We start from the raw sequence: 21,579 nt of genomic DNA, 5'->3' as shown, positions 1-21,579 counted from the left end.
TCAGTTTTTATTTATATATAGTGCATGTGCAAATACATTTTAAAAATAATATTGTTCTGTATGATTATTTTTTTATAATTAAATATTGTCTTTATATATATAGTAAATTTAATTCTAATCTACACATACATATAACATTTTAATTGATAACGTAAAAAGGAAGGCAGACTGCCACGTGCAGCGCCGCATTTGGATGTGTCTGACGCTTGGAGCTTAACTTCCCTACGTTTCTCCTACAAATGGGCCTTGAGCTTGTTTGGAGGTTCTAGCAGGGGAGCGCAGCTACTGGTGCACCGATGGATGGTCGTCCGCCGGGGGGGACCTCGTCCTCTTCCACCGAGCGCGGGGCTTCGGGAGGGACACACATGGAGCGGTGAGGGAGGAAGGGGACACCCGCCTAGCCAGCCAGATCAGCCGAATCAACCCTAGCGATCAATGGGGTGACAGATGTCGCAGCCAGATCGCCCTCACATCCACACAGTATGAGGAGGAGCCTCCATTATATACGGCTGACTGCAGCGCGACGTCTCTGTCATGGTGATAACTTAAAAGAAAATGTATCAAATTGTAATATCTATAATTTCTAGTTCGTCTATAATGTTTATCAGCTAAATGATGTTTCTGTCGATAACGCGAATTAGTGTTATTTAAACCGAAAGCTATCGACTAGTAGTTTTCCCATGATGCTGAGTGGTATTATGTTAATTCACCACGTTGCTATTGGCCGGAATCAGCCAATCACAGGCTTCAGATGTTTTCCTCATGTCTTCGTCCAACATTAACGACAGTGTGTATATATATTTACAGTATATTAACAGCATATTTACAGTATATATAGCGCTCCAGCTCAGTTTTACATAGTCTTAAGTTCTTAAGACAACTTTGACAAAGAAAATTTACACTTTATTGAAGGTTTTATTGAGCAAATGAGTCCAAAAACAGTGCACACAGTCCCACATGGTGTCCTCACTGATAGTAAAAGTCAATGGTAATTTCAGCCTAGGCGAGGAGGGGTCTTTCTTAGGTAGCTTCCTGCAACTGCACAGGCTGTTTTACTGTCTGACTGTTTCATGAGTGTGTTATGTATGCATGCCCCTCTCTCTCTCTGTGTGTGTGTGTGTGTGTGTGTGTGTGTGTTATCGTTTACGCTGCTGTATTTAATTTCTTATTGTAAATAAGATGAAAATAAACACAATAACAAAAGTTACAGAGAATATTTCATGACTGCTCAGCACTGTTAAACAGCTGCATAACAACATAAGTGGAACAAATATCTAACATATTTAAGTACTGATACATAAACTAAATAAACCCACTGCTGCTACTAATATGACCACTGTTGAAACTTATATGTTACTAGCCTCGTGTATTTTTTTATTTTTTAAAATTGTGTGAAATGTAACTGAATGAAATTATTAAGTTTAAAACAAAATTGACACTGAAAAAGAAAAGTACCAGGAACCTTTCTCAAATTAAATACAGTATGCTACACTTACTATCAGGCTGATTAACACTCATTAAAGTATTGTAGCGTATTATTATTATTCCAGTGTCTACTTACTAATATATTGATTAAAATGTGAAATCTTTGCCCAGACAATGTAAAACTACACCTTAACAAACTATAACAGGACTTAATGATGGAGGTCAGTATGAGTAAAGCAATAGGTGGATATTGATTACAAAGAAATCTTTCATACACGGTAGGTTACTTCCTGCTTAAGTTAATAATCAAAAGATAAATAAATATTCTGTTGAACTCATACAGTGAGACTTCATTTTTCTAGTATTTACTTATATGAATGTTGGTCATATCCACTCCAAAGTGAACCCAGGGTCTTATAATTTCCTGTATATCTCTGGTCCACTGAGTGAATATAAACAACCAGAAATTTATTTTCCACAGACAAAGCGATAAGAAAATTCAGTTAAACCGCTCGAATGAAGACAAAACACGGTCCATGTGCCATACGTTTATAAAAAGTATTCACATTCCATCATGCATAGTTTCTCAGCAGCAATGTTTAACTCTAATCAATACTAAAAGTAAAATAAATAAGTGGTGGTTACAGATGGAAGTTGGCTTTTTAAAACTCAATAATATACATTTAAGTTAAAACACGAATAGCTTACCACATCAGGCTGTTTCACACACACTGTCTTACAGCATTACAGTATATGTATATGACACAGTATGGAATCACAAAGCTTTCAGATAGTGTAACTCTGATAAGGCACCTGTTTACAGTATAAATCTTTGACTCGTAACACCGAGTCTTTGGTCAGTTTCTACAGATTCTGAGGATGAGCTTTCACTGCTCCGTACTGAGTCCAGCTCCAGTCCTGCTCCTGGTGAGAGAACAGAAATGTTAACACTGCTCTCCATTCACTATCTACTGAACATTTTCATGATATTCTCCCATCATAAATCTTGAACCTTGGCCATAAACATGCAGTCTAGTAAAGACAAATGTGTATACACAATAAACTACATACACACAGCGAACACATAAATAGACTTGTTTAATCATAGGTTAAAGGTGATCACTCAGATCAGCTTTGTATTGATTTGCAGTGACACTTCCCTCTAAGGGGACAAGTGGAACCGTGTCAACAAAATGTCCCCCACAGCCTGACAGAGCCATCAGATCTCCTCGCTGCAGAGGTCAAGCATTTTGACCTGTATCGTTCTCACATGCACTTGAGAATATGGTGAAGGATGTCTCAACTGATCACATCTCTGTGGACCAGAGCCAGTGGTTTTTTTTGCACTACTGAACTCTCGAATCTGCATTTATCTTTGTTATGAGGGTTGTATGCACTGCAGTCTAACTATAATATCCCTCTGACAAAATCTGCATCTACTGGCCCTGCTCAGTATTTCAGCATGATTGGATGTTAACCGCTTAAGTGTAAACCTCTGCATTTGTTTTGTTTCTACACTCACTTATTGAGGTGTTTCCTTTAATTTGTCACCCGTCTGTATGTGGTGGTGATTCATATTTACAATAATCAATCATATTTACTATTGTTCATGCATGAACACACTCCCTCACACCCGTATACCTTACCATGACACTGTGCTCCATCTCCTGGGTGGCGTCTTGCAACAGAGAAGTTAGCTGACTCAGATATCGCTGATTCTCATCCAGTAATTGATGAACCGTTTCACTAAAAGAGACAAAAGACTCTTGTGACCTTGTGAGAGTTTGTACCCAACCTATCACCCAATGAATGTTGGGATTGTGCACAAAACAAAACAATATGTTTTCTTTAAAGACTCTGGGGTTCCATATTATTGTCTTCAAGTCATTAGTAACTGAGGAGATTATGAGTCCTGCTTCTACAAGTTACTTGACTTGAGGTGCATGGGGTGACCTCTTGTGGCAGCTTTGTAATATATACAAAACCCAGCAGCCTACACGGGGCTAATAATGTATTTAACAGTGTTTTTCATACACATTTGTAATACACACTTAGCTCTATGAAACTAACAGCAGAGAACTGTGACTTGTACAGATCTTACCTGTCAGTGGGTCGTTGCATAAGTGACTGTGACGGAGAATTGCTCTGGGCCTAAATACACAACCACACAATGTATTAGCTACACTACTATTTGAATAATACATTTAATACTGTATTACAGAGCTCGACGCTCCTATTTCTGTAGTCATTTGTTGTGTACTCACACAGGCAATCTTGAGGAGGTACCAGAACTCTTTCTGTCTCTTCATTTGCATCTGCATGACTGCTGCCTCTGCAGTTTTTATGTTCTCTACCGCCCTCTCCAACTTAGGGAACAAATCAACGATGCGCCGCTTACACACCAGAATTGTACTACAGGAAAAGGATTTTTAAAAAAAGAACAACACAAGAATTTATAAATTGATACCTCAGTTTTGCTGAACTTTGCATGGTTAGATTAGTGGATAAATTACCTAAGGTGAGTGTACAAGTCTTTCAGCACTCTGTCCTGGTTCTGGACTGTTTGGAGTATGGTCTTCACCATATCCGAGCTGTCACTGTAGCCATGTGGGGGGTCAGGACCTGTACAAACACATCTTATCATCCACCATCCACTGACAGTCCTGTAAACACATACTACATGCCGTCCTGCTATTCCCATTTATAGTCACACTGCTGAGAAATTAAACAAAAAAGCAGGAGCCCATATAACCAACGTCTACCATTTTAAAATGTGTAATAATTTGTACTAACTTTTGCATTTAGCTTTCAGTTGCTTGTAGAGTTCAATAGCCTTTTTCTCACTGAAAAAAAAAAAAGTGTTAACTTTTAATAACATTTTTGGTTTAAGTCTGTCTTAAAACAATAGTCAGACCCCCATATTGTGTGTAAACAGTTTTGCATGCTGTAAAAAGAATTCATAACATGCTTCCAATGGAAGTAATTCATTTTAATGTTTATTTGAAATTAATATGAGGCTTCAGCAGTTTGACTTAATCAAATCAGATGGATATCTTGTTTAGTACCAAATTGTTTGTATTTCCCCTGATAGTGTTTCCTTGCGTAGCTGCACTTCCATTGAAACCACTTTAGAATTTCTTAATGGGAGTATAAACAGAAGGAATAATTAAGTAATCTGACACTATTTCAGTGTACATATGGGCACCTGACTTTTATTTTAAGACAGACTTTAAAATATGTGAACCCATCCTTTAAGAAAAAGATTATAGTGTAAATATAACAGAGATACTGACAGCTGTTCCATTACATCCCCCTGTCTCCTTGCAAATGGACTCCTCTGCAGCTCCACAATCTCAAAATGTACAGCCACTATCTCTTCATCCAGATACCCCACATCTGCAACCTATGGCAGAAAACAACCTTAGCATGTTTAAAAAACTGCAAGTAAGTTTGTGTAGAAACGCTACGAATTAAACAACCATCCTACCTTCGTGAACTCATCAGCCTTCTCTTCATTTTCCTGCCAGGTCTTCAGCATTTTTTCTGAAGCTTCAGGAAAAAAAAAAACATCAGATAGCTTACTTAAAGCTTTGGTAAGGACTTCAAACTATGTATCACAGCAGGAGATTAACATCCACTCACAGATGCCGGTGTGTCTCTGTTTGGTGTATTGCTCGAGGTCGTGCTGGATGCTGGTCTTAAAAAAAGCCAGTTTGGCTCGAAGCTGCTGCGACTGGGAGAACAGCAGGTTCTTGTATCGTGTTAAGTTGGTGTTGTAACGCAGCAGACTCAGTCTAGACATACACAAACACAAGTTAAGGATGTTTCAGTGTGTGGGTGTATGTATATGGGTATGTTTGTGCACTTACATGGCAGCTCTCTGTCCCCGGTACAGGCGGATGTAGTCCTCTTTCAGTCCACAGATGTAGCTGACTGCTTCCCCCCACACCTTTCTCAGTGCAGACAGTGGGAGCTGAGTCTTAGTCTCCCTTACTGAGACAACACAGAATTTCACAAAAGAGACATGATTGCCACATTAACTTGGACAACAAATTTAAAGAAGCTTCTAAAACTTTCAAAGTATGTTGGGGTATAAACATCGACAACGATCTCACATTAGCTGGACTCAAACGGCGCTAGAAACTGAAAACGATGAATGAATCTCACACACTGCAGGTAAGAATCTTACCAATTTCTGGTTTCACTGGTTATATAAGTCATGTTAGGTCAGGACAGAATGGTGAAGTCCCTCATTTTTAAAATGCCACAATACTTAGTGTTCAGAGAACTGAGGCATTGGGAATTTGGGTGTTATCCATTCATCTTAAAAACCATGCTTTATCAAGATAAGTGATTCATTTTCAGAAAGTGAAACAAAAAAAGGTTTTATTTTGCATTGCAGACAGAGAGAGATTTAAGAGTAATTTTTATAACATAATTTTACAGTTCAGTGTACAGTTATATATCTCACCAATAAAGTTGACACTGTCTGGCAGAGGTCTGGCAGTCAGCGGTCCAGAGTACTTGGTCAGGCTCTTATCGAACAGGAACACTATGGAGCTGTCCCAGCCTTGCTGAAAGCAGAAAACAAATTTCACTGTGTATACTATAATTTATCTTAGTGAAGGGTCACTCAAAAAGAAAAAAAAAACTCCAGTAGAGGAGCCAGAAAGCCTGGAAGCAAACAATCTTCATGCCTTTACTCATACAGTCTCCAAACACACTGTCAAACTATTTGTCAGCTGCTTACTCCACCAAAGACCAACTGGAAACTAAAGGTTTCAACTGCACTGTTGAAATATGAAAGAAAACTTCTAAACAAAAACATTTGCAAAATATGGAGATAAAAAACTGAAGGTCATTTGCTGTGTATGCACTTGTGGCCTGTGGGCATGTTTGACATCAGATATTTTTGTTTATGTGAGTATGTGTGTGTCACCTACCAATCCATCTGGCAGACAGTGTGAGGGCGGTCTGCGTGGGTCGAGGGAGATTCCCGTCTCCAGCAGCAGCTCTTGACTCAGCGGGGAGATGTGTGCCTGAGTGTGTGTCTCCAGACGAAGCTGCAGGGAGTGCAAGCTCTCCTCAGCACCCAAAACCAACGAGTGCAGCTGTGCTGAGGTCATGTCCAGCACATGAATCACCTGGAAAAATAAAGGGCACAAAATTAGGGGGTTGTCTTTGCACGCTGTCCTCAGCTGGGATATATAAAACCATAAAACCGCTCAACAAAATCAGTTTGAAGTGAGTCACAGGAAAAGGTTTCATATTATTCACCTTCATGTTAAGAATATTTTGTAGAGCTGTGTAGCAGCACGGCTTGTTTGTGTCAGGATCCAGCCCTCCACCCCGTGCTGCAGGGTCCCACAGTAACAACATCTGCAGAAGAGACTCAATTGGTTCCAGCAGTGGCCTATAAACAAACACACACACACACACACACACACAGAGGTTAGATGCAAGGATAAGAGACACTTGCCTGGTAGGTATGAACAATCTTTTTGTCTCTACCTGCTTAGATTGTTGGGATATGGAAGATGTGTGGAGAATCTGACTTCTCCATTCATGTCCTCCACTGCCATGATGTCTTTGGGACCTTTGTTCTTGACTTTACTTGTCCTACAAACGCAGGCAAACCAGAGAGAACTCAAAATAAAGCCAACAAATAGAAAAACCAGACCCACAAAATGTTCCAATCATTCGGAAATAAAATCTTTTTTACACTCTTGTTGCTTTGTGTCCAAAATTATTTACCGGATTAATAAAAATGTTATAGCTACAACATTAATAAAAGTGTATATCTTAAGTACATTTTTGTATCCTGTGTGAGTGAGTCTGTAGTGCTTATTATTGAATTTACTGTAACCTAAATGTAAGTATCTTTATATACTACAGTAACACTCCAATATCAAAATTCACATGTAATATTCATATATACTGTCCATCCATTTAATTATTTTGTATTGTATTATGTATATATTTTGCTTTATATACAGTTCATACTTATAATACATGTGTTTTAATGTCATTTGTACGCCCAGGTTCTTCAGAATACAGGCGAGCATTGCTGTTGACTCACCACTGGACAGGCTGCATGTGGTGCAAAAAGGGTCGAAAACCACAAGTGCATTCAAAGATCACTGTTCCAAAGCTCCAGTAGTCCACAGTTACAGTGTAGGGTTTACTCTCAAACAGCTCTGGAGCCTGGAACACATAAAGACTTATTCATAAAACAGATTGAATGGTAAATCTATTAAAATAAAAATAAATCACAACATTCTTTTACTTACCAGATACTGAAGAGTTCCAACAAAGGATGTACAGAGACTGCCCTGATCCAAGTCTTTAGCATAACCCAGATCTATGATTTTATGGACAAGCTGGAGGAAAACATGATTTCATAATGAGAGCAAGGCACAGGAAACCATATATGGAATTGGACATAACGCAGGTTGAATTAATGTACAAAAACTGAGTTCACCTTCCCATCAACCTCTTGCAGGACTATGTTCTCTGGCTTTAGGTCTCTGTGAATTATCTTATTTTCATGGAGATACTGGATACCAGAACCTGAGTTTGTAAAACATAATAATAATAATTTCATGGACATTAAGCATCAACATGTGATAACAGTGACTTATTGTTAAAGTAGAAACATTACCAATGTCACTGAGCAGAGAAAGGACTTCACTCTCCTTGAGCCCACAACAATTCTCTGGTTTATTCAACACCTACATAAAGAGATATAAATATTAATGGGCAATGTTTTAAAAGACAAATATTTCTATGGGGTCTTTATAAAATACCCACTTGGTACCTTGCGTAGGTCTCCTCTTGAGCAGTACTCCATGGCCAACAGAGGTAAGTCATTTAAAGCAATGGAGCTCAACTCTTCTGGAACTTCTCTGGCCTGAACCACGTTCACATGGTTCAGTCTATAACAGAAAGAGACCCAAACATACAGAGACGGTTTGTCAAGAAGGAACATGTAATGTAATTTGTTCATGAGCTACAGGCAGATGATTCACACTCACTTCTTCATGATCTGAATCTCTCTGCTCCAGCGGTCTTTGTTCTTGGAGTTCAGCTCCAGGCGACAAAGCTTCACTGCGATCTTCTCTCCCAACTCCTGCTCCAAACACAGACAGGGAATAAAACCAAGCCAAAGACACATCTGGGGCTGGGGTTTAAGTTCTCCTCAGCATACAGGTGAATAGCAGAACTTACAAGGTGCTGGTACAAGTAGACGTGCCCAAAGCCTCCCATCCCAAGTCGTTCCTTCATCTCCCAGGAGCCACATAGCTGGCTCTGTTTGAGCGCAGCTCGTTCCATAGTGTGAGGTCGGCTGGAGCAGCTGGGCAACGGAGGTAGTTTGCGAGAGACCTCAGCTATAAAGAGCCAAAATAAAACAAATCTCTCATTGTCCAGAAACTAGAAACCTTATAGATTGTAGGGGTGCAAGAAAATATTGAAAAATATTGTACCGCGATATTTTGTTCTGTGATATTATACTGAATATTGATATTTGTGTGTAAACCCTCAGGCACTAGATAGCAGTGCTGAAGGCTGTGACTCTTCTGGTTACTTTTCTGGCTTTTTATGCCTTTTTTTGTGTGTGACTGCGACAGCTTGATAGAAAGGAAAGGGGGAGGAGAGAGAGGGGACGAAATGTAGAAAAGGGCCACAGATTGGAATCAAACAGAGGATGCTGGGGTACCAGGGCGCCTTCATAGTAATTTTCTTACTCAGATTTTATGCATACGGTGGAAAGAGTTTTAAAAATTGCAATATATCACCTTGCTTACAGTACTGCTTATAATATAAAGCAATATACTGAATCATAACCCCATATCGTGATGTGCATTATATCGTCATACTGTACTGCAGATCAGATTAACAGTTAAATGTTACTTCTTCTTAATATGTATTATAATATGTTCTCCTCATATATCACAAATGTTAGTAAACCATTTCCCACTCTACTTAACATGATATCAACATATAAAAGCCTACGTATTAGATTATTCCCTATATTCTTATATTCCAGTGGTGCACATAGATTTTTATAATATTTTCCTGGCTTTACATAACTTTTGGTTGTTCATTTTCCTTATAGTGATCAGTAATCTTTAATCACATATAGTGCAGTGGATGTGTGCTCATACTGTATCATTAGCTGTCCTTGTAAACCCAGGGTTAGGAGCCATTTGTTGTTATTGTATTGCCTATATTAGGTTCAGTAAAGTCACACAACTCCAAGAAATCTTTCACAATGCTGAAACAAAAAAAAAAAAAAAAAAAAAAAAAAGTCCAGTAAAAGCAACATCTCCCTCTCTCTCCACAAACAGTATCAACTCACCAGTCCTGGAGGTCAGAGGCGACAGATGACAATGATCTCACTTTAGATGTCAGAACATTGTCGCTTCAGAGTTAGCTAACCGTGTTGTTCACAGCTCGTTTTTCTTGTTTGGTGTTCAAGCAAGGAGGCTGAACCGGCGAATGAACCTTCGCACCTCACAGTCCATCAAACACGGCTATGAAGTTAAAGTTTATGTTGTGTTTTTGTTATAGTTTTGGGGTCGAAAGGCGCAGAGAAAGAGAGAGAAACGTACAACTCGATACCTGCGCAAAGTGAAAGTGTAACGACTGACAGGCGGATGTTCTGCGCATGCGTGTCTGGTGGACAAGGGCGCATGAGGCTTTCTGCAGGACTACTCCCTCTGTTGGGGATTTCCATTCTCCTTGATACATCCATGGGGATTTCCCATCCAACCCACTCCCAAACTAAAGTGTATTATTGTGTATCAAGTGTTGTTGTTCTTTTCCCTTTTTGCTATAAAAGCAAGGAGTGGCAGCTAAGTCTAGTTATTTCCTAAATTTGTGCAGGTTCTGAATTTGCTCACTAGATGGTGCCATATGCACAGCTTCAGTTCATGATCTGATAGTCTTTACAGTGCATTATATAGTGCCTGAAGCTGTGTGTGTTGTACTTGAACAGGTAATCACACTGAGATCAAGATCTCCTTTTTAAGATGGACCGAAACGCACAAAAAAAACATCTGTAAATAAAGACAGAAATTCAGAGTAAACACAATTCCCACATTATACAGCATATATATTAGTTCCATGTTAAAGAGAACAACATTACACTTGTAAAGAGTATAGTATCTATGATTTAAGGTTTCACATATCAGGAAGACCTCATCATTTCTCAATCTATGAAACAAATGATGAGCTCACAGTAGATGAAAAAATGTGCAATTTGTCAAACAACGTAACAACAACAGTGAGTAAGGGCTGATGCAATGAGGGCCAGTACTGTTCTTGGTTACACTGCAACAGTCTTCTGTGGGTTTTGTGACTGTTCTCTCAGTAACACAGTCTGTGAAGTGTTCAACCATTTGTTATATATTGATTCATCACAAGTTGCACAAATAAATTCCCCCTAAAGTATTTTTAGTATGTTTTTATATTTATATTCCGACTGAAAGAAGCTATCGGTTAAAAAAGTGAAATGGGCACCTGTACGCCAGCACTAATAGTCGCTTCTCAAAACTGCTTGGCCTCACAATTTCCCACCAAGAATACTTTTTCTCAGTATGGTAGAAAGGAGAAGCAGACATGTGAAAATACATGTGATCTGAAATCCCATTCCCATCATAGTGTCATCTTGAGGTGATGGTGAGGTTGAAGTTTGAATAGTCTGGAGTGTTAAAATAAATTATCTCAATGGTTTTGTTTTTGTCCCTTTATAAAGAACAGTACGTTATATCTGGCAGGGTTTCAGTCGGAGATGTTTTGTACACAGATTTAAGTTCTAATAATCTGAATTCTTAAAATAATATAAAATAAATCATAACTGACTTCCCTTCTTGGAGTTTAAAACTTTACTCTGACACAAGATGAGATAACCACACTCTATTCAAGATACAATTCTTTGAAATATTCATGAGTGAATAGGCAAAAACAAAAATAGAATATAAATCTTCTTGCAGAAAGCAGACTTGTATTTCTCATTTTCTCCTTCCTCATTTTCTCTGCACTGATGTCAGCATGTTTCTCTTTTTTTTACAAACTCCCCCTGCATACCGAAATATAGAAGCTTCTATATGTTACAGTAAAAGGATGTGAGCCTCACGTTATATATATACACAGTACACGTGAAAACCATGTTAACACGCACATACATACAAGGTCAGAGCTATGTGGTTTTGTCATACAGGGATAAAGCTGCAAATGCCCCTTTATAGAAAATTAAATAATCCCCACTGTGTGACATCTATAAATAAATATTTTTGGCTCGTTGTGATTGCTTAATTTGTGTGTTGTGTGTGACACAATCATACTTTTATCAGACAATTATGGACATAGAAACACAGTTCAGATGAAAAAGAAGAAAGATGAGGATTTAATGATGAGTTATAACTGACAAAGATGCATCCTGTGTGTGCTTTTCCTGTTTAAAATGAAATCCGTTCACAGGAAAGTTACGTGGCCTGTCATTTGTACGCCCAGGTTCTTCAGAATACAGGCGAGCATTGCAAAAAGGGTCGAAAGTCACAAGTGCATTCAAAGATCACTGTTCCAAAGCTCCAGTCGTCCACAGTTACAGTGTAGGGTTTACTCTCAAACAGCTCTGGAGCCTGGGACACATAAAGACAGATTCATAAAACAGATTATATTGTAATCTATTCAAATAAGAATAAAAACACAACATGATTTTATAATGACAGCAAGGCAAAGGAAACCTTTAGGATGGGAGTTCACCTTCCCATCAACCTCTTGCAGGACAATGTTCTCTGGCTTTAGGTCTCTGTGAATTATCTTATTTTCATGGAGATACTGGATACCAGAACCTGTGTTTGTAAAACATAATAATAATCATTTCATGGACATTAAGCATCATCATGTGATAACAGTGACTTATTGTTAAAGTAGAAACATTACCAATGTCACTGAGCAGAGAAAGGACTTCACACTCCTTCAGCCCACAACAATTCTCTGGTTTATTCAACACCTACATAAAGAGATATAAATATTAATCAACAATGTTTTAAAAGACAAATATTTCTATGGGGTCTTTATAAAATACCCACTTGGAACCTTGCGTAGGTCTCCTCTTGAGCAGTACTCCATGGCCAACAGAGGTAAGTCATTTAATTTCTGGAACTTCTCTGGCCTGAACCACATTCACAAGGTTTAGAGAATAAGGTAAAAAAAAAATCTTCGTGAAGAGATTTATTAGACCATGTTGATGAAGATACTAGGAACTCTAATGGGTGAGTTTGGAGCCTTTAGGATGGTATATGGTAGAGGACTTGAGTCTAGACTGGAGTCTAGACTGGGGTGTGGGAAACAAGTCAAAATTACAAAATCAAACACTCCAGGTTGCAGCTGTCTCCAACCACAAATATATTGGGTTTCCCTGGGTTGGGTAATTTCTGTGTAGTTGTTCTTTTGATAAAACACCTGTGTGGGGCCAGATATAGTATATCAGAGAAGGCAACTGGATTCAATAAATCACTTAATTAAAATATGTTGTTCGGTTGTTTCATGCCTCCTGACTTGGCATTACACATTTGTTGAGGGTCATATCTGGCCATTGTCACGTCAAAGAGAAGGAAATGTGAGTAACACAGACGTCAGACATTTTATTCTAGAAATCCCCAAACATAAAAGCCATAACAATGCCTATTGTTTTAGGGGAAGTTGTGTTACATTATTACTATAATATGTGCAAAGAATGTCTTGAAAGACAGCTGCTCTGTAATCCAAAACACACCACGTGTTTATGAGGTAAGAAGTTGATTATTTGGTAAAATAATCATTCTTTTAAGTTTTAGCAAGTCGCCAAGTGATGCAGCTGTGATGACTGGGTGTATAGATGCAGTGCATTGTTGAGTAAGATCACTTTGTAGTTGTTATAGAAGAAGTGAGATCACTTTATCTTGTAGTTTGAACAATTTAAACACAACCAGCTGTCTTATTTTTTTTTAAATCTATTCAAGTATTTAGATGTTGTGGTCTTAATTAAAATTCAAGTGAGGGATATCTTATATCTTATATGTTTAAGAATAATGATAATTTATTTATGTAGCACCTTTCTTAACAAAGTCACAGGGTGTTGCACAAGTGCCAGCAATAAACATTTAAAACATCAACAAGCAAAGGCATTCGTAAGTATCGGTAAAAGCATCTGATAACATGATCTTTGTCAATTTTGTCTAATTTGTCAACACAATAAGCATAATTCTGGGATATCTGCATGACTGTGAATCAACTGCCTCCAAAAAGTGTTGTGTTTGTATTATAGAAAATATTCTGAATGTCTTGAATCTTGCCCCTGACAAATAGCCCCCATATTACATACTACTATTTTTTAAAACTATAAAATAATACTGAAACTGAACAAAACTAAACATTTTTAAACAATAAGAATTAAACAGAAATTAGCAAAACCACTCTGAAACTAACTGTGAAGTGACAAAAATAAAAAATAAAAAAATAATAAAAACTAATCAAATATACAAAACTATAATGACTCAATACCACTTGAGTGTGCTCAGACTTGAGTGAAACAGATTTCAGTTGTACATTATACAGTATATTCTCAGCATATGCTGCAGTGTCTACAATAATTTATGTGGTAGGAAGATTTGATCCATTGAATGTTTAAATGTAGTTCATTAGTATGAGACAGAATCTCAAACCTGTCATTCCATGTTTGAACTTGTTCTGCAGCTGTCATTGTACACATGACCAATTTTGGACATTTTATTTTAGCTGTATTGCTGTGGTTTAAGTGGTAGGAGGGGGGGGTGTTCAGTCTTTATGTGTCACAGGACATGACACATTCTTTGGCCAAGGTTTTGCTGATCAGCATTTGAACGGCAGTAATGTTTTCATATATCCTCCTAAACCCCTCCCACTTGTAGAATTGTGTTTTTAAATGGGAAGGAACTCGCAGAAGATCAGCACTGCAACTTCAGAACAGCTAACAGCGACTTCTACCATAAGTCCATACCAGAGGACACAGAGAGGCCATAACAGTCACTTCAGCTGGAAGAAATAACAACATTCAACATTGCAAGTTTGGACAGAAAGGTAAACATATCTCTAACAAAGCTTCCCACACTGTGACAGATGAGGACAAACACCCATAAAAAAACCCTTTAACAGGGAAGAAATGGAAGAAACTTCGGTACAAGCAACAGGGGACGGATCCCTCTTCAAGGACGGACAGACATGTTGCGTGTACAGAAAAGATAAAATTGCAGTACAGACAATCAGGATAACAAAACTGTAGATAGATTGTGTCCAGATGGATTCACACAGATGGGAGCAACCCAAACGCACAAAGGGACTCATATTTTAATGCTAAAAACATATGAAACTAAAAGATAAATGATGTAGTGCGCATGAAAGTGTTTGTTGACAGAAATCATGCATTGAGTGTAAAGTTTTAACCATGCAACTGTTTTCTTTTGTCCTTATCAAGTTGACAGAGAAATTCAATGTTTAAACTGTACTCACTGCAAAACTAATGTGATGTAATGGTGTACACGTGCAATGCAGTAATCAACTGACCTAAATTGATACTGCATTCACTGTACTGATAGAGATTATGTTTACAGTACAGAGTAAGCATGTTCAGTATGTTGCTGTTACATTAAAAGCAGCCCTGTTCCCCTCTGTAATAGATGTAGACATGCAATCAGCAGAAATGTAACACTGTGCTAACTGAAGATGGACACAGAAAGCACATGTCTGTCCTATCGTATGCTCAAAGATACACTCCAAATAAGGGCACATGAGCTTTAAATCCTGTGTTTTTTATTCCATTTCTCTAATTCTTATTCTTTTTCAGTCCATCTTCAGACAGAAATATCCCCCAAAAAGGAGAAGCGAAACCAGAAGTGAAGATGAACCTGTTAGTCATTGTCGCAGTCCTTGCAGCGTTCAGTGTTGATGTGGTAAGCAACAATAAGAGGAAGTAACTCTAGGAGTAATATTCCCACCCAGGGGACTCTGTCTCAACTGAGTTTTTGTCTGTGCTTCTCTCAGGCTTTTTCACGCAGACTGTTTAGAAAGATTTTGCCACGTAATCCAAAGGGTAAGCCAACACATATTCCTAATATTCTGCATGTGCTGCATCTGGTGACAATGACATTAAATGTTCTCATCTCTCTTTGTGATGTGATCTTCAGACATGTGTCGGTCTGGGGATGGGAGTAGCTACAGGGGATTTGTTTCTGAGTCGGTAACTGAACGGAGATGTCTCAACTGGAACAGGTTTAATGACCCTTGGGGAGCTTCAGAGGGACTCGGCAACCATAATTACTGCAGGTATACCTTAAACTACCAATCTGGCACACAGATATGTTAAGGAGAGGTACCATTTGTTTAATATTATTTCACTTGATTGCCAGGAATCCTAACAAGAGCTTGATGCCGTGGTGCCGTATCGTAAGAGGAAAGAAGATTGTGAGGGAATTCTGTGATATTCCCAAATGTAAGGCTGACATTGGGAATTTAAAAATCATTGAAATATTGCATGTTTGATTTGGATTTTTCTAATAATCTCTGTTTTCTGCTCCCATACAGGTGATACACCAACAACAGAAGCTCCACCTGCTGTAGATACAGGTAGCTTTGTTGTTTAAATGCACTTTTTTCCCCATCTTGTGATTGCCTTCATCGGCCACTCACTGACTCCTCCTGTGTGTCCCCCTGCAGAGCTGACATGTGGTGAGAGGTCAGAGCGGAGGCAGAATAAAATCGTGGGTGGTTCTTTCACACCTATAGAGTCGCACCCATGGGTCGCTGCTATCTTTAAGGGCAAAGATTTCCTCTGTGGTGGCTCTCTCATCTCACCATGCTGGGTTGTCACGGCTGCTCACTGCTTCTCTGATAGGTGAGACAAAACACAAAACATTATAATTTCCTTCACTGCAATTCTCATTCTATATTGGCAGTATGACTCAATTCGGTGTGTAATATGTTTACGTGCTTTGTGTGTATAGTCAACAACTTGTGTTTATTTTTCGTTCAGTGGCAGCACCCGGCGTGTGTCTGTATACCTGGGGAAGACAGCCATCAATGAAACAGATGCTGACAATGAACAGTCGTTTGCTGTGGAAAAACTGATCCTCCACCAAAAATACAATGATACCAACTACGATAATGACATAGGTGCACATAATTGTTCTGTGTGTACGTGTGTGAGTGAGAAAAATAAAGAGCTGCATGAATGCTTTGTGTGCAGGACTCATAGCTGTATTTTTCATTGCATTTCAGCACTGTTGAAGATCAAAGGTGTAAATGGAAGATGTGCTGTGAAGTCTCCATCTACACAGACTGTGTGTCTTCCTCCACTTCATACTCAGCTTCCTGCAAGTTTTCAGTGCAGCGTCGCAGGATTCGGGAATGAGAGATACTGTATGTACTGCAGATTGTCTGTCTTACAGATTCATGACTGATCTCTCAGCCATTTCAGTGATTCTTATAACAATGTGTTTTCTGCAGTTGGGTCTTACTCACAGTACCTGAAACAGGGTGAGGTAAAACTGATCTCCCAAGGTGACTGTGGAAGTAAATTGCACTATGAAAATCTCATCACTAAGAACATGTTATGTGCTGGGAGCCCTGACTGGAGCACTGATGCCTGCAAGGTGAGCAAAGAACCCAGTGTATGAATATATGTGTGCATGTGTGTTGGGATGTTTGGTGTAAAAACCAAAAGAGAAAAACAACGGAAGGCTTCTTGCAAACAGTGAATGTCTTAGGTCTTGGTTTAAAAGTCTGCACAAAAACAGAAGTGCATTAACGAGAAATTAAAGGAAGTTGTAATCGATCTCACAGATATGCAATATGTTTCGAGCTTCAGCAGCATTAAGTGAGATCTGAAGAGTCATCTTTCCTCTTTTTGAGGAGTTCTAAAAGTGTTGCATACACTTGCAGTGAGATTGATTATATCCATCTTCTGCTCTCAGCAAATTGTGTAAATACCAGTCACCCAATTATTCTTATTCTGGGGTTCAGTAGAGAAATGTAGTTTCATTATATAAATGCTGCTTAGACCATTTTCAGACCTACTTATACTTCAAAATTGTTTAAATCTAAAGATATTGGGAACTTTCTTCATGAGCACTGGCTGACTGATGTGTCCTCTCCTCACAGGGTGACTCCGGTGGTCCGTTAGTGTGTGAAATGGCAGGTCGGATGTTTCTGTTCGGGGTGGTGAGCTGGGGTGAGGGCTGTGCCAGGAAGAACAAACCAGGGGTTTACACACAGGTCACTAACTACAACAAGTGGATCGCAACAAAAACTGGGCTCTCCAAATACACGTCAGGAGTCATGTATCCCCACAAATGAAGCTGTGGAAGAAAGTCACCTGTTGGGCATTTTATTGTTTAAAGGCAGCAGTTTTGTAGGCTCTGAGTGTATGCAGGCATGTTGCTAGTTTGGTTTCAAGAGTAGCTGATATTGCTATTAGATTACAGTGACAATTGTTTTGCACAGTAAAGATTTATTGCAATAGTTCAAAGTTAATGTATTTTAAAATATTAATGAATAATAATATTTAATAATATATAATATATAATAATATTTTATTGTAAATAGTGTGTGCTTCTTTTCTGTTACTTGTGCATAAACTTGTCGTACCAAGAGTATGGATTTTTAAAACAAGCTATTAGAAAGTTTATTTATCTAATTTAATTCAATAAGCATTTCCTTTTGTAGAAGGCTGGTCCTGCTGTTAACCTTCTTTTTGTTTTTAAAGTAAATAAAATATTTATATTACATATTCATCGTGTTTTGCTCTCTTTTGCATGTGCATACTCTTGCAAGCACACACAAACACATCCTACAGTGAAAGTGAAGCAAGTCAAACACTGGAGGGCACTGGTGTGTAAAGATTGCAGGCAGCTGAGGCGTCTCAAACATACTGAAGATCACACAAACTGTATCTTTATATCTGACACTTGTAGGTTTAATCCACAGTTGTTCATTTTAGACAGTGAATAAATCAGCAGTTTGTATAGCAGCAGATTAATAGAGCAGGGGCTTCCATCAAATGGACTGCAGCAGATCGATTTTACACTGTAGTTCAACATGAAAGAAAAAGGAAGTTGAGTTTAGACGACTGATGACTGTACCTGTGAATGACACAATAACAATTCAGCTTTTTTTTCTTGCCCGACTTGACTTTCAGCCCAGAGTATATTTGCATTTTATTGGCACAGGAAGTACTGGGAATAATTCTCACCATTGTTTAAAAGCCTACAGACTGAAGTTTCTCTAAAAAAAAAAAAGATGTTGGTGGAGTCAAATCACAGGAATGTTTATCTCCAATCGCTTGTGCCAAGAAAGTAAAAGGTTAGCAGAGAGGACAAGATAAACTGCTCTACATCTCGTTTCTGTGTCCTGCAATGTCAGGTTTCTCTCTCTGATTGTAAGGGAGAGATAGAGACTGAGAGAAAGTTGAGGTCATAAATGAACAATATTGTTTGTACAGCAGAGATGCTTTTTAATTATTGAAGTGCTCAGAATTACAATTTCTGCATAAAAAACATGGTAAGCAAAAAATAAAGGTCCAATGTGAAACATTTAGGAGGATCTATTGGCAGAAATAGAATATAATATTCATAGGTTTGTTTTCATCAGTGTACAATCACCTGAATATAGAAAACATTATGTTTTTGTTACCCTAGAATGAACACTGGATCTTTAAAATGTAGGCAGATCACTGGGACAAAAAAACTGGGTCAGAGTGAAAGAAAGATACAAAATGAAAGTGAATTAAAGATACGATATAACGTGGCTCTTTGTTAAACATCCCCTCCAGACATCTATTATGACATAGACAAATTCTCTGTTTGGAACAATAATGTGTTTCTGAGGACAATTTCCACATTAAAATCCTTAAAAGGTCATCTGTTCTAGAAATGAAATCATACAGAAATATGCCAAAATCCATAAATATGCAAGATGTCTCCTACATGTGAAAACATCCTTCTAGTGTCAAACTCTGCACATCCATCATTCTGCACAGTGAAGCTCAATTATCCAACCGTAGGAACAAGAAGAAAAACATATATATATTTTTATTATTATATTACAATACGTAATATATTATTTATTGTATGTATATCTTTCTTGTATAGTCAAGTATCTATTATAAATATGTTATATATCATATCATATCTTGTATATATATGTACAAATTATATATACATATAATTATTATTATTAATATTATTATTATTATATACTGTTATTAACAATAAGACTACCCTTCATATCATCAGTACTATTACCACCATCTTGCAACTACAACTTCTTTGCATTATCTATCTATTTGTCTTTTTTATCTTTTCTACCTCAGTATTTTATTCTATTGTTGTATTTTATTGTATTTAAATGTACCTGGCTGCTATGACGACCCAATTTCCTTTGGGGATTAATAAAGTCTATCTATCTATCTATCTATCTATCTATCTATCTATCTATCTATCTATCTATCTATCTATCTATCTATCTATCTATCTATCTATCTATCTATCTATCTATCTAATGTGCTTATAATGACACAATGCTGATATTACATGCAGATGTATGATTTGCGATGTTCATCATCTTTGTTTAGGATTCTAACATTTGCTAATTAGGAATAAAGGAACATCCCTATGTTGTCTGATATCCTATATTGTCTGGTATTCACTAAGATGATCAGAGATCGAAATCTGTCTTCATTGCAAAAGAGCAAAGGGAGATGGATGTTTCAGTTGGCAGGTTGAATGGCAAAAAATTTTCATCACCTTAACTGAGGGTCTGAGGACAGAAGATGTTGAATGTTGTGCTGATTGTAAAGCTCCCTGAGACAAATTGTGATTTTGGGCTATATACATGTAATTTGACTTGACTATAAAACTCAAAGGTCATATTAAGAGGATATTGAGCTCCCCTGTAGACAAAGTACAGCTGAATCCTATGGGAATGTCATTAATTTTGCATGTGTTTAGTCATAAACCAAAGTATTGGACAACTTTACCTGCTGATGGTGCTATAGATGAAAAGTCAGGAGATATCCAAAGTTATTACAAGGGGAACATGAATGTGTGTACCTAATTCCACAGCTATCGATCAAATAGCTGTTGAGACATTTAACTCAAAACCACAAATGTCGAGCTCATAGGGAAGTCAGGGGATCATAAGTTGTTAGGATTCATCCTCTGGGGATGATGCATGTCTGTATGAATGAAAATCCATTGAATAGTTGATATTTCAGTCTGGAACAAAGTGGTGGACAGTGTTATCTGTAGATCCACGCTGCCAGCATGGTTATAAATCCATTAGACTGTTTCCCTGTATCGTCACAAAGGATGCTCTTTGTAGTGGTTTCTTGGTATATAGAGCACCGATGTATACAATGCAGTACATGACCTTTAGTGCACAACACCAGCTGTGTGCATACAGACAAGTATGCTTTTGCTTATGCAGTGTTAAGAAAAACTATTTCTGGGTATTATAGCAGCAAGAAGCGACTGTGTATATCCATATGCAGCACTGCACAAATGAAAGTAGTTCTACTAAACATGGTTCTGCTGCAGATCGTCACGTCTTGTCAGACGACTTATGATTCCCAGGAAAGTCTCAGTGTGGAGCAGCGAGTGTTTACGCGTTCAGTTGTCCACTGACTCACACCTCTCTGTCTAATACCCCATACCTCCAACACCCACACCCCTCCCAAAAAAAGACACATGCCACAGGAAAACTAAGCACGACTGCTCCAATCATGACAACAAATTGATCAGTGCAAATACATTTACAACAACAACACAGGGAGATCTAAGGTAAATTGTAGTGTAATCATCTGAGCATACTTTGTTGCACTGAGCGACCACAATCCAACTGGTCACTGCGTCCTTATTGAAAGCATACTTCAAAACCTCTCCAAGCAACATGCTGCAATGCTTTCTATCAAAGTCTGTTTGGACAAGTCCACATATACAGATAGTCCACAGCAGCGCTACTAGAGCCAATCATAGTCCGTCTCATTCCCCCTCAATTATTCACCACGACCAGTTTACTTTACTGCTCCTCCACTCTGCCTCAGTCCATATATGGATTTGAGATGCTGTGAGTATGATT

General features: G+C 38.2%; 3 protein-coding genes across 4 annotated transcripts; 1 reads left to right on the top strand and 2 right to left on the bottom strand.

The window, feature by feature from the left end:
- Positions 1-1,958: 1,958 nt before the first annotated feature.
- On the bottom strand, positions 1,959-10,091 carry LOC127372985 (inhibitor of nuclear factor kappa-B kinase subunit alpha). Of its 2 annotated transcripts, XM_051417010.1 has the most exons (22): positions 9,785-10,091; positions 8,653-8,813; positions 8,460-8,554; positions 8,243-8,360; positions 8,087-8,156; positions 7,907-7,995; positions 7,716-7,805; positions 7,505-7,629; positions 6,937-7,044; positions 6,703-6,838; positions 6,369-6,569; positions 5,897-5,999; positions 5,295-5,418; positions 5,068-5,219; positions 4,913-4,974; positions 4,719-4,828; positions 4,219-4,268; positions 3,939-4,047; positions 3,690-3,837; positions 3,527-3,576; positions 3,072-3,171; positions 1,959-2,349 (listed from the first exon to the last, which is right to left on the bottom strand). In XM_051417010.1, the coding sequence occupies exons 2-22, from the start codon at positions 8,755-8,757 to the stop codon at positions 2,290-2,292; spliced, it is 2,205 nt and encodes a 734-aa protein (XP_051272970.1). In that variant the 5' UTR covers positions 8,758-8,813; positions 9,785-10,091; the 3' UTR covers positions 1,959-2,289. The 2 variants fall into 2 exon arrangements, with proteins under 2 accessions (XP_051272970.1, XP_051272981.1); XM_051417021.1 differs by lacking the exons at positions 8,653-8,813; positions 9,785-10,091 and having other exon boundaries at positions 8,236-8,360.
- A 1,741-nt stretch (positions 10,092-11,832) lies between these two features.
- On the bottom strand, positions 11,833-12,710 carry LOC127373352 (inhibitor of nuclear factor kappa-B kinase subunit alpha-like). The gene is made up of 4 exons (XM_051417771.1): positions 12,522-12,710; positions 12,373-12,442; positions 12,174-12,281; positions 11,833-12,068 (listed from the first exon to the last, which is right to left on the bottom strand). Exons 1-4 carry the CDS (start codon positions 12,579-12,581, stop codon positions 12,052-12,054), a joined length of 255 nt encoding a protein of 84 aa, XP_051273731.1. The 5' UTR covers positions 12,582-12,710; the 3' UTR covers positions 11,833-12,051.
- A 1,665-nt stretch (positions 12,711-14,375) lies between these two features.
- Positions 14,376-18,232, top strand: LOC127373139 (tissue-type plasminogen activator). The gene is made up of 11 exons (XM_051417280.1): positions 14,376-14,529; positions 15,293-15,398; positions 15,490-15,538; positions 15,633-15,771; positions 15,855-15,937; positions 16,030-16,071; positions 16,162-16,339; positions 16,478-16,617; positions 16,723-16,863; positions 16,951-17,096; positions 17,605-18,232. The coding sequence occupies exons 2-11, from the start codon at positions 15,348-15,350 to the stop codon at positions 17,797-17,799; spliced, it is 1,164 nt and encodes a 387-aa protein (XP_051273240.1). The 5' UTR covers positions 14,376-14,529; positions 15,293-15,347; the 3' UTR covers positions 17,800-18,232.
- The last annotated feature ends 3,347 nt before the right edge of the window (positions 18,233-21,579 follow it).

The sequence above is a fragment of the Dicentrarchus labrax genome, unplaced genomic scaffold (assembly GCF_905237075.1).
Source record: "Dicentrarchus labrax unplaced genomic scaffold, dlabrax2021, whole genome shotgun sequence".
NCBI lineage: Eukaryota > Metazoa > Chordata > Actinopteri > Moronidae > Dicentrarchus > Dicentrarchus labrax.
The sequence above is the reverse complement of the archived record's forward strand: the minus strand, read 5'-3'. Positions and strand labels throughout refer to the sequence as shown.